General features: G+C 43.6%; 1 protein-coding gene across 2 annotated transcripts in view; it reads left to right on the top strand.

The window, feature by feature from the left end:
• Positions 1-13,232, top strand: part of WDFY4 (WDFY family member 4) — a 746,928-nt gene that overhangs the window by 618,340 nt on the left and 115,356 nt on the right. For both annotated transcript variants that reach the window (XM_029609624.1, XM_029609625.1), the window contains one exon: positions 8,536-8,645. In XM_029609624.1, the coding sequence (XP_029465484.1) occupies positions 8,536-8,645 (110 nt within the window). The remainder of the gene's footprint in view (positions 1-8,535; positions 8,646-13,232) is intronic.

Here is a 13,232-nt window from a genome sequence, read left to right as displayed (position 1 = left end):
GATGACATATAATTCTTTTTTTCCTGTGGCAACTGATTTTCAAACCACCCTTGGCCTAATCTCCATTTGTATGTCTGCCATCTAAGTTTGGCTGAGCTGCAATAGAGTGCCACTAAATTTGTCACTTATCCTTTATCTATCACATTTCAGACTAGTACTATTCAATTTGTGAAAGATGCTAGAAACTTGGGGATCACTTTTTACCCAGTTCTTTCATTCAGATCTCTTATTAAGAAGATTGTACAACAACTGGTCTGGAAATTTCTAATATTACATAAGTTAAAACCAGCTTTATAGTCTAATTATATCTAAGTTAGACTATTGCAACTTAATTTACCTTGGGCTATCTAAAAGAATTTTAAGGCTTTACAAATTATCTAGAACTCAGCAGCTTACGTTCTCCTTGAGATATGAGCACATCTCTCCTATATTGTATGCTTTGCATTGGCTCCAAATTGAATGAGGGGTACAATTTAAAATCTTGAGAATGGTATTTAAAGCCATAAGTAATGATGCTTATGTCAGTTTTGGCTCCCTGTTTAAGATCCATCAGCCTCTAAGAAACCTAAGTTCAGCAGACCAATGTTTATTTGATATACCAAACCATCATTTAATAAGACAGGTGGAATGAAGGGGAAGGTTTCTTTATGTGATGGTCACAATATGGTGGAACCAGTTCCCAATTGCACTACACAAAGAAGCATGCTTTAAGGCCTTCAAAAAAGTGCTGAAGGCTTTTCTATTCAAGAAAGCCTTTGACTTGCCTTCCACGTAGCATTCAGTTCAAGCAGATATTTTGATCAAATTATTATTGATATGACTTGCAGCTCCTGTGATATTGTGCTGTGTTCATATTCATTTTGCATTGCTTAACTTATTTTTGTCTTTTATGTTTGCCTGTTTTTTATTATGCATGTTTTTACTGTAAGCTATATAGGATTGTGGTTATATGAAATTAATGTGGAAAATTCAATTGATTCAGAACATGGTGGTCCATATTGTGACAGGAAGTACTAGGTGGACACCCTCAAGTCAATTGGATCTTTATTAGCTCTCGGTGAATGACAGATGTAAATTTAATAATCTTTCTTTGGCATTTAAAACTTTAAAAGATAGAGGCCAAAACAGTTGAAAGATCGTTTAAGATGGCATGTGATCAGTAGAAATCTAAGGTTGTCAAAAAAGCAGTTGTTACTAGGGATGTGAATCGTTTTTTAACGATTAAAATTATCGTCCGATAATTTTAATATCATCTTAAATCGTTATAGAACACGATACAATAGAAATTCTAACGATTTATCGTTAAAAATCGTTAAATCGAGTTAGTGCGCACTAACTCGAGTTAGTGCGCACTAACTGAAAATGATACAAATTGACACTTTCCAGATCAGTAAAGGTCAGTTAGGAATGAATATGTGTTCCTATTGGCTGGCTGCCCTCTTATCTATTGATGTTAACCAGGTTCCCACTGAGGTGATGGTTGGGGGGATGGGAAATGGAAATGGAAACTCAGGAACACTAACAGAAAATGATACAAATTATTGACACTATCCAGGTCAGTAAAGGTCAGTTAGGAATGAATATGTATTCCTATTGGCTGGCTGCCCTCTTATCTATTGATGTTACCAAGGTTTCAACTGAGGTGATGGTTGGGGGGATGGGAAATGAAAACTGTTGGTAGTTGACAAAAAAAGTAATGTGATCAGTCAATATGACTAGAACCTGTGCCCTATTCCTGATACCAGGGGTGTTGTGATCTTCCTGCACTCAGTGCCCTATCCCTGATACCAGTCTGAGACAGCTCCCTCCCTGCATTACTAGTGAGAGGCTGGCTTCACAGACAGGGGGGAGCTGCCTGACCCTCACTCCTGACTTCCCCCATGTCCCAGCTAGTGAATGGTGTGTGGGTAAGGGGGGGGGGGGGAGGATGGTGAAGTCTGAGACAGCTCCCTCCCTGCATTACTAGTGAGAGGCTGGCTTCACAGACAGGGGGGAGCTGCCTGACCCTCACTCCTGACTTCCCCCATGTCCCAGCTAGTGAATGGTGTGTGGGTGGGGGGGGGGGGGAGGATGGTGAAGTCTGAGACAGCTCCCTCCCTGCATTACTAGTGAGAGGCTGGTTTCACAGACAGGGGGGAGCTGCCTGACCCTCACTCCTGACTTCCCCCATGTCCCAGCTAGTGAATGGTGTGTGGGTGAGGGGGGGGGGGGAGGATGGTGAAGTCTGAGACAGCTCCCTCCCTGCATTACTAGTGAGAGGCTGGCTTCACAGACAGGGGGGAGCTGCCTGACCCTCACTCCTCTGGGGTATTGTGATCTTCCTGCACACAGTGCCCTATCCCTGATACCAGGGGTGTTGTGATCTTCCTGCATGCAGTGCCCTATCCCTATTAATACCAGGAGTGTTGTGATCTTCCTGCATGCAGTGCCCTATCCCTAATACCAGGGGTGTTGTGATCTTCCTGCACACAGTGCCCTATTCCTGATATCAGGAGTGTTGTGATCTTCCTGCATGCAGTGCCCTATCCCTGATACCGGGATGTGTGCAAGAAGATCCCAACACCCCCGGTAACCGGAATAGGGCACTGTGTGCAGGAAGATCACAACACCCCTGGTATTAGGGATAGGGCACTGTGTGCAGGAAGATCACAACACTCCTGGTATTAATAGGGATAGGGCACTGTGTGCAGGAAGATCACAACACCCCTGGTGCCAGGGTTAGGGCACTGTGTGCAGGAAGATCACAACACTCCTGGTATTAATAGGGATAGGGCACTGTGTGCAGGAAGATCACAACACCCCTGGTGCCAGGGTTAGGGCACTGTGTGCAGGAAGATCACAACACTCCTGGTATTAATAGGGATAGGGCACTGTATGCAGGAAGATCACAACACCCCTGGTGCCAGGGTTAGGGCACTGTGTGCAGGAAGATCACAACACTCCTGGTATTAATAGGGATAGGGCACTGTGTGCAGGAAGATCACAACACCCCTGGTGCCAGGGTTAGGGCACTGTGTGCAGGAAGATCACAACACTCCTGGTATTAATAGGGATAGGGCACTGTGTGCAGGAAGATCACAACACCCCTGGTGCCAGGGTTAGGGCACTGTGTGCAGGAAGATCACAACACTCCTGGTATTAATAGGGATAGGGCACTGTGTGCAGGAAGATCACAATACCCCTGGTATCAGGGTTAGGGCACAAGTTCTAGTCACATTGACTGATCACATTACTTGTTTTGTCAAGCTACCAACTGTTTCCATTTCCCATCCCCCATATACTGTCAGTGGGAAGCTTGGTAACATGAATAAATAAGAGGGCAGCCAATAGGAATACATATTCATTCCTAAACTGACCTTAACTGACCTGAAAAGTGTCAAATTGTATCATTTTCAGTTAGTGCGCACTAACTCCCGTTAGTGCGCACTAACTCGAGTTAGTGCGCACTAATCGGAAAAAACGATTTTTAACGATTTTTTAACTAAAAAATCGTGCCTAACACGATTTTCTTGCCCTGCCACACGATTTCTATCGTTAAGACGATATGGAAAACGATTCACATCTCTAGTTGTTACGAATCTATGCAGCAAAAACCTTTCGGCATTCCCAATTACAAGTTAGATCCTTCTCTTATATGATTCCACAATTATGGAATAACTTACCATCAAGTTTGAGAGAAGAGGGTTTTTTTTAAGGTTTCAGAAGGCTTTAAAAACTTGCCAGATGATTGTGATTTATAGCTATGATATAGATATTTGGGACAAGAATGGATTCTATTTGCTATGATATTAATGTATTTGTCTATTTTAACTTTGGTTTAAGATTGAAGTTGTACATCACCTAGGAAGATTGTATCAGTTAGGCAATCAATAAGTAATTTTAAATAAAAAAATAAATATAGCAGCATATAAATCCCTAAAATAAATAAATAAATAGATAAACAAATACTTTGCCATTGTGCATCATTTTAAGTAAATTTAAATAAAGCTGCAATGAACCAAGTCAGCACTCTCTACTGAGAAAAGACTAAAATATTTAAATCACAAAGAGATCATGAATAGCTCAAGTGTGATCTCAGGGAAGAAATGTTTTAGAAATAGGATGTTATGAACCCTGCTCGCGGGTTCCCCGCGAGCAGGCTCCTTACCATGCTGCTGACTTTGCTGTGCCCGACGCAGCTGGACACCACCGAAGTCGGGCCTTCACCGCGGACTTTGTTTCATCATGCGGCCCGGAGGCCGCCCCTCTTGCTCTCTTCACCGCGGCTGGAGCCACGGACTTCTCTGCTGTCTGTCTTCGATGCAGCTGGAGCCGCCGCCGACATCATTGCCATCTTCGTGGCTGGAGGCCGCAAGCCCCGAGCTGGCTTGGTGGCTGGAGCCGCCCTCGGGGCCTCCTGCAGCGGCAGGAGCCACTGCCGTCATTGGGGCCTGCTTCTAGGCCCAGTCCTGCTTCTTTCACGCTGACGTCGGTGCAGGACCACTTTCCAAGGTCCTGCACAGCTTCCTGCTTCCTGCCTCTAGGCGCGCGGCCGCGCCTCCCTTCAAGATTTAAAGGGCCCATGGCCGGATATGCCCTGGGCCCCACCTATGGACTATTTCCTGTATCAGCCCTATAAAAGGGCTGCTCCTGCATTCCGTCTTGGCCTTGCATCGGAGTTACTTCACTCCTGGAGGTTCCGGCCCTCCAGCGCTCCGTCAGGTCCTTTGTGTTTCCTCACTGGATCTCCAAGTCTCGTCTGCTTCTTGTGCCATGGCTTCGTCGCCTGAGGTCCTCGTCGAGATCTCCTGATGTCTCGTTGTCTGATGTTTCGCTTCCTGATGTTCCAGGTTCCTTGATGTCCTTCTCCTGTGCTCTTGAGCCTTCTGTTCTGCCGGCTCTTTGGATCTCCGAGTGACACTCCTCTGTCAATGGAGTTGCCTGCAGTGGACTTGTGTCCTGCGCTCCTGAGCCTTCCTGTCCTGCCAGTCCTTGTGGTTCTCTGGATGACACTGGCTCCGTCGTCGGGGGTCCCGCCCCGGCTGGACCGCGACCAGCCCATTGGGTCCGCCCATGAAGGTGGGCTGTCTAAGGCGCCCTGAGAGACAGTGCCAATGTCTGTCCTCCCCAGCTTCTTGTCTTGTCTTGACTTTGCCAAGTTCCTCGCCTCCTCTGTGATGCCGTCGCATCAGTCCTTCGTCTGTGATGTCTTCACCTCAGTCATAGTCTCAAGTCTTCGTGTCAAGGCCTCTGTCTGCCCTCATCCTCAGGCCGGCCTGCTGCTCCATGCCGATCCTAAGCGGCAGGTCCGAAAGGGCTTGGAATGGTCGGAGGACTGTTCATCTACCAACATCATCTGGTTGGTTCTGGGAGCATGCAGTCCTGGTGGAGGGTAAGACCGTGTCTCCGCCATGCTGGGACACGCAGCCAACCCTTGGTTCTGTCCTGGATCCTTCTGGGGTCGGGCTGAGGCCCAAGGGCACACGAAAAACCCTTCTGTAACATAGGATATATGATCCCACTGAAAGGTGCACATTATTTTTCACAAAGAAAAATGTGGTGTAAAAGCATAGGAAATAAACTCTCTGTGAATGCATAAAGGATCACAGGCATGTGCATAAAACTGAAAGATGAAGTAATAACCAATATAAAGGCACATGGATGCTTTGAGTAGTCTAGGTACAATAGTGACATGGGTTATTTGACAACTTAAGGTTACACAGAGTTTTGTGAATACTGTATTAAAGTGAGTTAAAGGCAAATCACTGTGCTCACAGAGTACAATGACTGTTGGTCATGTTAACTTGAATTACACTTGAGGGAACCTATTACAAAAATATGGTTAGCCCATGCCGACACTTTAATTCTCACTTAAATGTAAAGCCATAGAAATGGATTGTTGATGGTGGGAAATAAAAGCTTCTCTTGATCAGTATACCCTCTCCCTTGGCGCTCAGTCTCAGGGGTCTATTTTCCAACATGGTAATGGACAGTTCTAATGCAGGCATTAGATTAGGCTTTGACACCTGACATAATGAGTTAATGCGATGCGGAATATGGTGAATTCCCATCAACATGGTCATGGGAAAGCTGTCACATTTAACAACTCTGATTTCTCTGTGCTACTTATCCCAAAGTGAAAGGGCTGGTTAGTGCAAGCAAATCTCTACCCCACAGCAGCGCAGTGAATTCCTACCCACAGCAGTTGAAGATCCCCCCCCCCCCAGCAGGCAGCTCATCTGAGAACCCCCTATTGCTTTGAAAGTCCCCTACCACATGAAGACCTCCAAGAGACCTTCAGGCCAGTAACCCTCCATATACTGGATCAGAAAGGGCTATTTATTTATTTAACATTTTTTTATACCGGTATTCGTCGTAACATCATATCAGTTTACATGTAACTTGTAACAATAGAGAAATTACATTGAACGGGGTGATGGCAGAACTTGGAGGGGGGTGTAGATGTTAGCTATCAACTTTGGTAGAATCAAACATTGCAGATCTTAGTTGTCAAATTTGGTAGAATCAAACATCTGGGGCTGGAGGGAGGTACTCTATCAGGGAGGAGAGGGTGGGATCTTTTTGCTCTGCTGTGGGGGAAATGATTGCTGCTGTGCTTTGGGGAAGATTTGTTGCTTTGCTGTGGGGAGGTTACTGCTTTGCTAGGGGTTTTTCTTCTCCTGAGGAGGGGAGTTGTAAGGGCCAGATTTTAGTAAGTACGCGCGGGCGTAGATTTGTGCACGCAACCCGGCCCGCACAAATCTATGCCCGATTTTATAAAGTGCATGCGCAGCCGCGTGCATGTTATAAAATCCAGGGTCGGCGCGCACAAAGGGGTGCACACTTGTGCACCTTGCGTGCGCCGAGCCCTAGGGGAGCTCCAATGGCTTTCCCCATTCCCTACGAGGCCGCTCCGAAATCAGAGCGGCCTCGGAGGGAACTTTCCTTCCACCCCCCCCCAGCCCTACCTAAATCACCCCCCCCACCTTTCTTTTAAAAGTTGCGCCTGCCGGCCAAGTGCCAGCACACATGGCCACTGTGCCGGAGGCCTCAGTCCTGCCCACTCCCCGCCCCGTTTTTCAAGCCTCGGGACATGTGCAAAATAGGCTCAGCGTGCACAGGAGTGGGTTTTAAAGGGTTTAGCGCATATATTACGCGCGTAACCCTTTTAAAATCCTCCCCTTTGTGTCTTGAGACGAGGGGCAGTACCTGAATTTAGGTGACCTGCCTTAACACAGGACATCTAAGTCTATAAAGTTAACTACACTTCTTGAGGTCTAGTTACCTTTTCATCTTAACATAATCTATGGTAGAACTGTTAGATTTTAATGCTGGACAGTGAATCCAGTGTTAATACTTAATGAGCTTATTTGCATAGGATGGCTCTCTTTTGGAGTTATTTACAGTCCTGTTAGCATTACCTCACAGTAATGCAATGCACATGCAAATTCTCCATATTAATTTATTAAGTGAATTGAGCATTAGGTTGACTTGAAACTGTATTTCCTGTTGGTTGAATACATTGATTTTGGTTTGATTGAAAACAAATATTCAGTCATTGGATACATAACTAAAGCAAGGATTAAGTTATATGTGTTTATGATGGAATCAAATTGTCTCTCTATATTATAAAAATATTAGGAGCTTCAGGTGATTATTGCATCATGTCTGCACATGCATGCATAATCACCTCACTCAGAGCAATAGGAGGGGCTATAGGCAGCAAGGGTGAAGAGCTGATATCTGCATCATGAGGCCAGCCAATGCAGCAGTGATACTGGCAATGGAAAAACTGGTGAGGATTCCTCGGACCCCACCAGTGTACCAGCGAAAGAGGAACAGTGGCACAGGCAGCAGAAGTGTTGGTGGCGGTATCCCAAGCCCCCACCAGTGCAAGGAAACAAATGGAGGCACTGACAGCAGAAGAGCTGTTGGGTATCCCTGGCTTCACCAGTACAAAAAGCCAGGTTCTTATGGCCTGGATTGGCCACTGTTGGGCTTGATGGCCCCTTGGTCTGACCCAGTATGGCATGTTCTTATGTTCTTAAGCCTTTGACTGGAAAAAGGCACCAAGAAATTGCTAAAAATAAAATTAATTTGCTTTCACCATAAAAGAGACATTTTTTTCCTAGAACTTTTTCATTTCTCTTTAAAAGGGAAGAAGGGCTCTGATAGAAAGAGAGATGTTTAAAAGTTCTAGATGCTACCAAGAAGACCAGATAGAGAGGACCAATAATGTAATATAGTTCAAACCAAGTCATATTACATTATATTGCTTTTTTTATGGTGTCCTTCCTCAGAGTGCTTTATAATAAATAGGATTACAAAATTACGCCAATAGTATATAAATCAATGTAAAAGATGGGAGAAACTAAATACTGAAGAAAGGGTCAGATATTTGAAAAGGCTGCTTTATAGGAATTGATCTTTATCAATTAGATTTGGTTTCATCATATTATAGTCATACTTTCTTATGATGGCTTTTTTATTGCTGTTTATTTGTGCCTTGTAGTTTTTGAAAAAATAAAATGTGTATTTATCTAATCAACTTTACAGGAGACCTTTCTGTCCAGTGCCACTACTGCACCCATTATTCCTCTGCAATAATAGTGACTTCTTATCTGGTCCGACTAGAACCATTTACACAGACCTTCTGTTCTTTACAGGTAAGTTCTATAATAATTATTTTGTAAGTGGGCCTTCCATCAAAATTCATTTCTAATTCAATTGCATCCAAAATGCCATCTCTTTGGAAGGAGACTATGATAATAATTCATAGAGTTTACCGTTTATGCAATATATTTTAGCTTAAGGGTGCCAAACTGCAATCCTTGAGGGCCACAAACCGGTCAGATTTTCAGGATATTCCTAATGAATATGCATAAGATATATTTGCATACAAAGAAGGTACATTTGTAATATCCTGAAAATCTGACCAGTGTGCGGCCCTCCAGGATTGCAATTTAACACTCAATCTAGGGTCTCACATACTTTTTTTGGCCACCAGCTCAATTGGAACAGGTCTCCACTGGGATATAGCACCATAAGCCTTCTCTAGCAACTACCTAAGATTTTATTTCCTCACTCCTATTTTCATATCCCCCTCCTAACTTAGTCCAGACATCACAGTAAAATAGTAGCATAGTAATGATGGCAGATAATGATCAAATGATCCATCCAATCTGCCCAGCAAATTGCTCATGGTAGTAACTTCCACTCCGTGCAGGTGACCCGCATGCACCCCGTTCTTCATTTCTACCATCTAGCCTCTACGGATTCACGATGTTTATCCCTTATCCTTTTGAATTCATGTACTGTTTTTGTCTTCACCACCTCTTCTGAGAGGACATTCCAGACATCCACTACCCTCTCCATGGAGAAATATTTCCTGATGTTGGTTTTGAGTCATTTCCCCTGGAGTTTCATTCTGTGACCCCCCTAGTACTACAGTTCCCTTTGCAAAAGAAAAGGTTTGAAGTTCATGTATCATTAATACCTTTCAGGTATCAAAAGGTCTATAATCATATCTCCTCTGCACGTCCTCTCCTCCAGGATAAACATATTTATATCCTTCAGCCTCTCCCATAAGTTTTCTTTCTCTTGGCTGGTTTCCTCCCTGTCTCTATCCTTTTTCAGATATGGTCCCCAAACTAAACACAGTACGCCAGGTGAAGCCTCAGCAAGAATCTGTATGAGAGCTTTATCGCCTCATACAGATTATCGCCTTGTCACATTGCTTTGCTGCCTTCAGATCGCCAGACAGTATTGCCCTTCAGATCACCAGACACTATGGTCCGTGCACATTAGTTAGTGACAGTCCTTGGCCAGGGGCCACAAACTGAAGCTCCCTCAAGAAATCACCAAATTGAGTGGAGGAGTAGCATAGTGGTTAGAGCAGTGGGCTATGAACCAAGAGACCAGGGTTCAAGTCCTACTGTCACTCCTTGTGATCTTGGGCAAGTCACTTTACCCTCCATTATCTCACGTACAAACTTAGATTATAAGTCCTCTGGGGATAGGGAAATACCTAGAGTACCTGAATGTAATCCACTTTGAAGTGCTGAATAAAAGTGCATAAAGCAGAATATAAATAAAAATGTGGATTCTAAGTCTAGCCATTTAGTGTCAACATGGAGTGATTGTTGAGATTTTCTGCTCCCAGTGGCTGTGAACATTACGTCTGCAACCATCTGGCCAAATGCACGCTTGCTTTCAGTATACACTTCTTCCTACTAAAATGTATTTATGCGGGATAAAACCCTTGTTTGCCTCAAGAGGCTTTTTTCTTTCAGTTTGTACAATTGCCTACTAAAGCCGTTCTTTGCTGCATTGCAACCCACTGACCGATTCTCGGCAGCTCGCTTGTTTAAAACATTTAAAACATTTTGGATTTAAACTGCTCTCCTTACTGAGCTAAGCCATGCTGGTCCGCCATCAGTGTTTTTCTTTTCTTTAAACCCGCTTCAGTTCCCAGCTGAGATATTGTTGTGGGTTCCTCCTGACACAGCCCTACCGGCTAAACATGACCTTGTTGGGGGACCGTATTGAATTGATCTGCCATTCTAATTCAATCTCTCAGCTTGGACTTTGAAGGTTGTAGATCTCCTTATTGAATCTTTAAAGGGTGATCAGGCTTTACTTTATTTCATACATTCATCCTTATATCTCTTCATTTTATGTGTGATTCCTTTTCTCCACCAGTATCCAGTGCACTGGACTTGCCATTGAGCCATCGGCCAGCTTTCCCAAATACCTTTTAATAAACATTTTCAATGCAACTCTTCACGTATATACCAAGTCTTGGGACCAGATTTAGTAAGCTTTTTATCCCAATAGACAAGGAATGGGAAAAAGCCATATTAAATCAGGCCCTTACCAATTAATAATATTTAACTATGGCAGCAATCAGCAGGAAACAGATGACTCCTCAATCAATCTTCACCAATCATCTAGCCACTGGGTTTTTCTTGCTAACTGTAGCAGTAAGTGTATTTGAAATTCTATAAGATGCCAATATTTGCACAGCAATCAAAGGGGCCTATTTACTAAGCCGTGATAACTCAACAATGTGTGTTAAATGTTGAATTTGGTATTTAAATGTGCATTGAAATCACTGGCACAAGTACTGCCAAAAAACATAAATGAAAGTAAGCCCAAAGCTAATAAAATGTTAATGGCTGGCTGTGGCACATGTAAAAACGTGAAAATCAGCTAATTAATAGTAATATGACATATTGCAGATCATGAAAAACTTGTAATCCACCGTAAACTCTGGAAAGGTCACTGCACTTGAAAAGGTGGAGTTTAGCTTTTCCCCTAGAGCAGGAGCAGTAGAACACTTTTTTGGTTGAGTTGAGGGGTCGGGTGCAAACATACCAGCCTCTGCTCCTTCACCAACCCCTTGCTTCTGCTGCTGATTATGTTTATATTTAATCATTCCTTTTTACATACATTCTTTGCATATCATGAAGAGTATAATTTTTTAACACATAATGCTAATCACAAAATTATTGCATTACAAAAAAATGCAGTATGTGCACTAGTATAGGCACAGTAATTGAAAACAACTGGTTATAGCACTCACCAATATGTGTCAGCTTCTTGTTTATAAATATATATGAGCCATTTTATTGTCTTTGCATGTCAAACTTTGCAAAGCTAGGCTCAATAGAGATGTGCATTCATTTAAAACAAATGGGTGAAATGCAGCAAATTAGATCATTTTGATTTCATTTGTGGACCCTCTAAATTAAGGGAGGGTATCCATGAATTTAAATAAAAACTTTTATTTCATTTGTTTATGTTTCCCATGCAAGTCTATGGCTCATTGTAAAGTGCTGCAGTGAGACTGTTAAGTGTAGCAACTAAGACGTTCTGAATGAGATAGTAGCCAAGACAGAGCTAAGGCAGGAGAAGTAGACAAGTAGATAGGACAGAGGATCAATGAAGATGAAGCTGCCCTGCACCTGACAATAAGAACATAATAACATGCAATACTGGGTTAGACCGAGGGTCCATCAAGCCCAGCATCCTGTTTCCAACATTGGCCAATCCAGGCCATAAGAACCTGGCAAGACCCAAAAACTAAGTCTATTCCATGCTACTGTTGCTAGTAATAGCAGTGGCAATTTTCTAAGTCAACTTAATTAGTAGCAGGTAATGGACTTCTCCTCCAAGAACTTATCCAATCCTTTTTTAAACACAGCTACACTAACTGCACTAACCACATAATTGTGCGTTGAGTGAAAAAGAACTTTCTCCGATTAGTTTTAAATGTGCCACATGCTAACTTCATGGAGTGCCCCCTAGTCTCTCTATTATCTGAAAGAGAGAATAACCGATTCACATCTACCCGTTCTAGACCTCTCATGATTTGAAACACCTCTATCATATCCCCCCTCAGCCGTCTCTTCTCCAAACTGAAAAGTCCTAACCTCTTTAGGCTTTCCTCATAGGGGAACTGTTCCATTCTGCTGCTGGGTCCTGCTGCTACGCTGTTTTGCTGCCATACTTCTGATCTACCACTTAGCTGTGCTGATATACCCCAGACTCTATACATCAAGGGTCTTGTTCCCATTCTTCCTTGCTACAATATCCCTTATGCTACACCTCGCAGGTATTGCTGCCATACCCTGATGTACCACAATGGGGTTTTCCTACTATTCAGCTTTGCTGCCATATGCCATACTCTACACTTTGTGGGTGTAGCTGCCACTCTGCCTTTCTGCTATTCCCTTATGCTACACCTTGGGGTTCTTGCTGCCACTCTGCCTTGCTGCCACCCTGATGTATCACCTTGGGGGTCTTGTTGCTACTCTATCTTGTTGCCATTCTCCATTTTGCTGCCACTCTACTTTGCTGTTATACCCCTTAGGGTCTTTGTGCCACTAAGCCTTGCTGCCATACCACAGACTTTATACCTTAGGGGTCTTGCTGCCATAACCCAGACTCTACATCTTGAGCTATTCTTGCCACTGTTGTTGGCTGATTTCCACCTCTCCTGGTGTCTTAGGGTCTTCATGTCATTCTTTTTCCTGCTTTGTCCCTATATCAGTTTCAGGGTTTTATTTCCAACTCTGTTGCTTTGTTCCCCCTTCATGGTGCTTTTGGATATTCATTCCACTCTTGGTACTACTTTGCCTCTCTCATGGGGTTCATGCCACTGTTGTCGGTGCCCTCTTTTGAAGCCTTGGAGTATTCTCTCCACTGTTGCTGCTGTTCTTACCACTCTTCCTGCCACTGTTGGTATCCTC

Source organism: Rhinatrema bivittatum, chromosome 7, assembly GCF_901001135.1.
Source record: "Rhinatrema bivittatum chromosome 7, aRhiBiv1.1, whole genome shotgun sequence".
In the NCBI taxonomy this organism is placed as follows: Eukaryota; Metazoa; Chordata; class Amphibia; order Gymnophiona; family Rhinatrematidae; genus Rhinatrema; species Rhinatrema bivittatum.
This window is presented reverse-complemented; position numbering and strand designations above follow the sequence as displayed.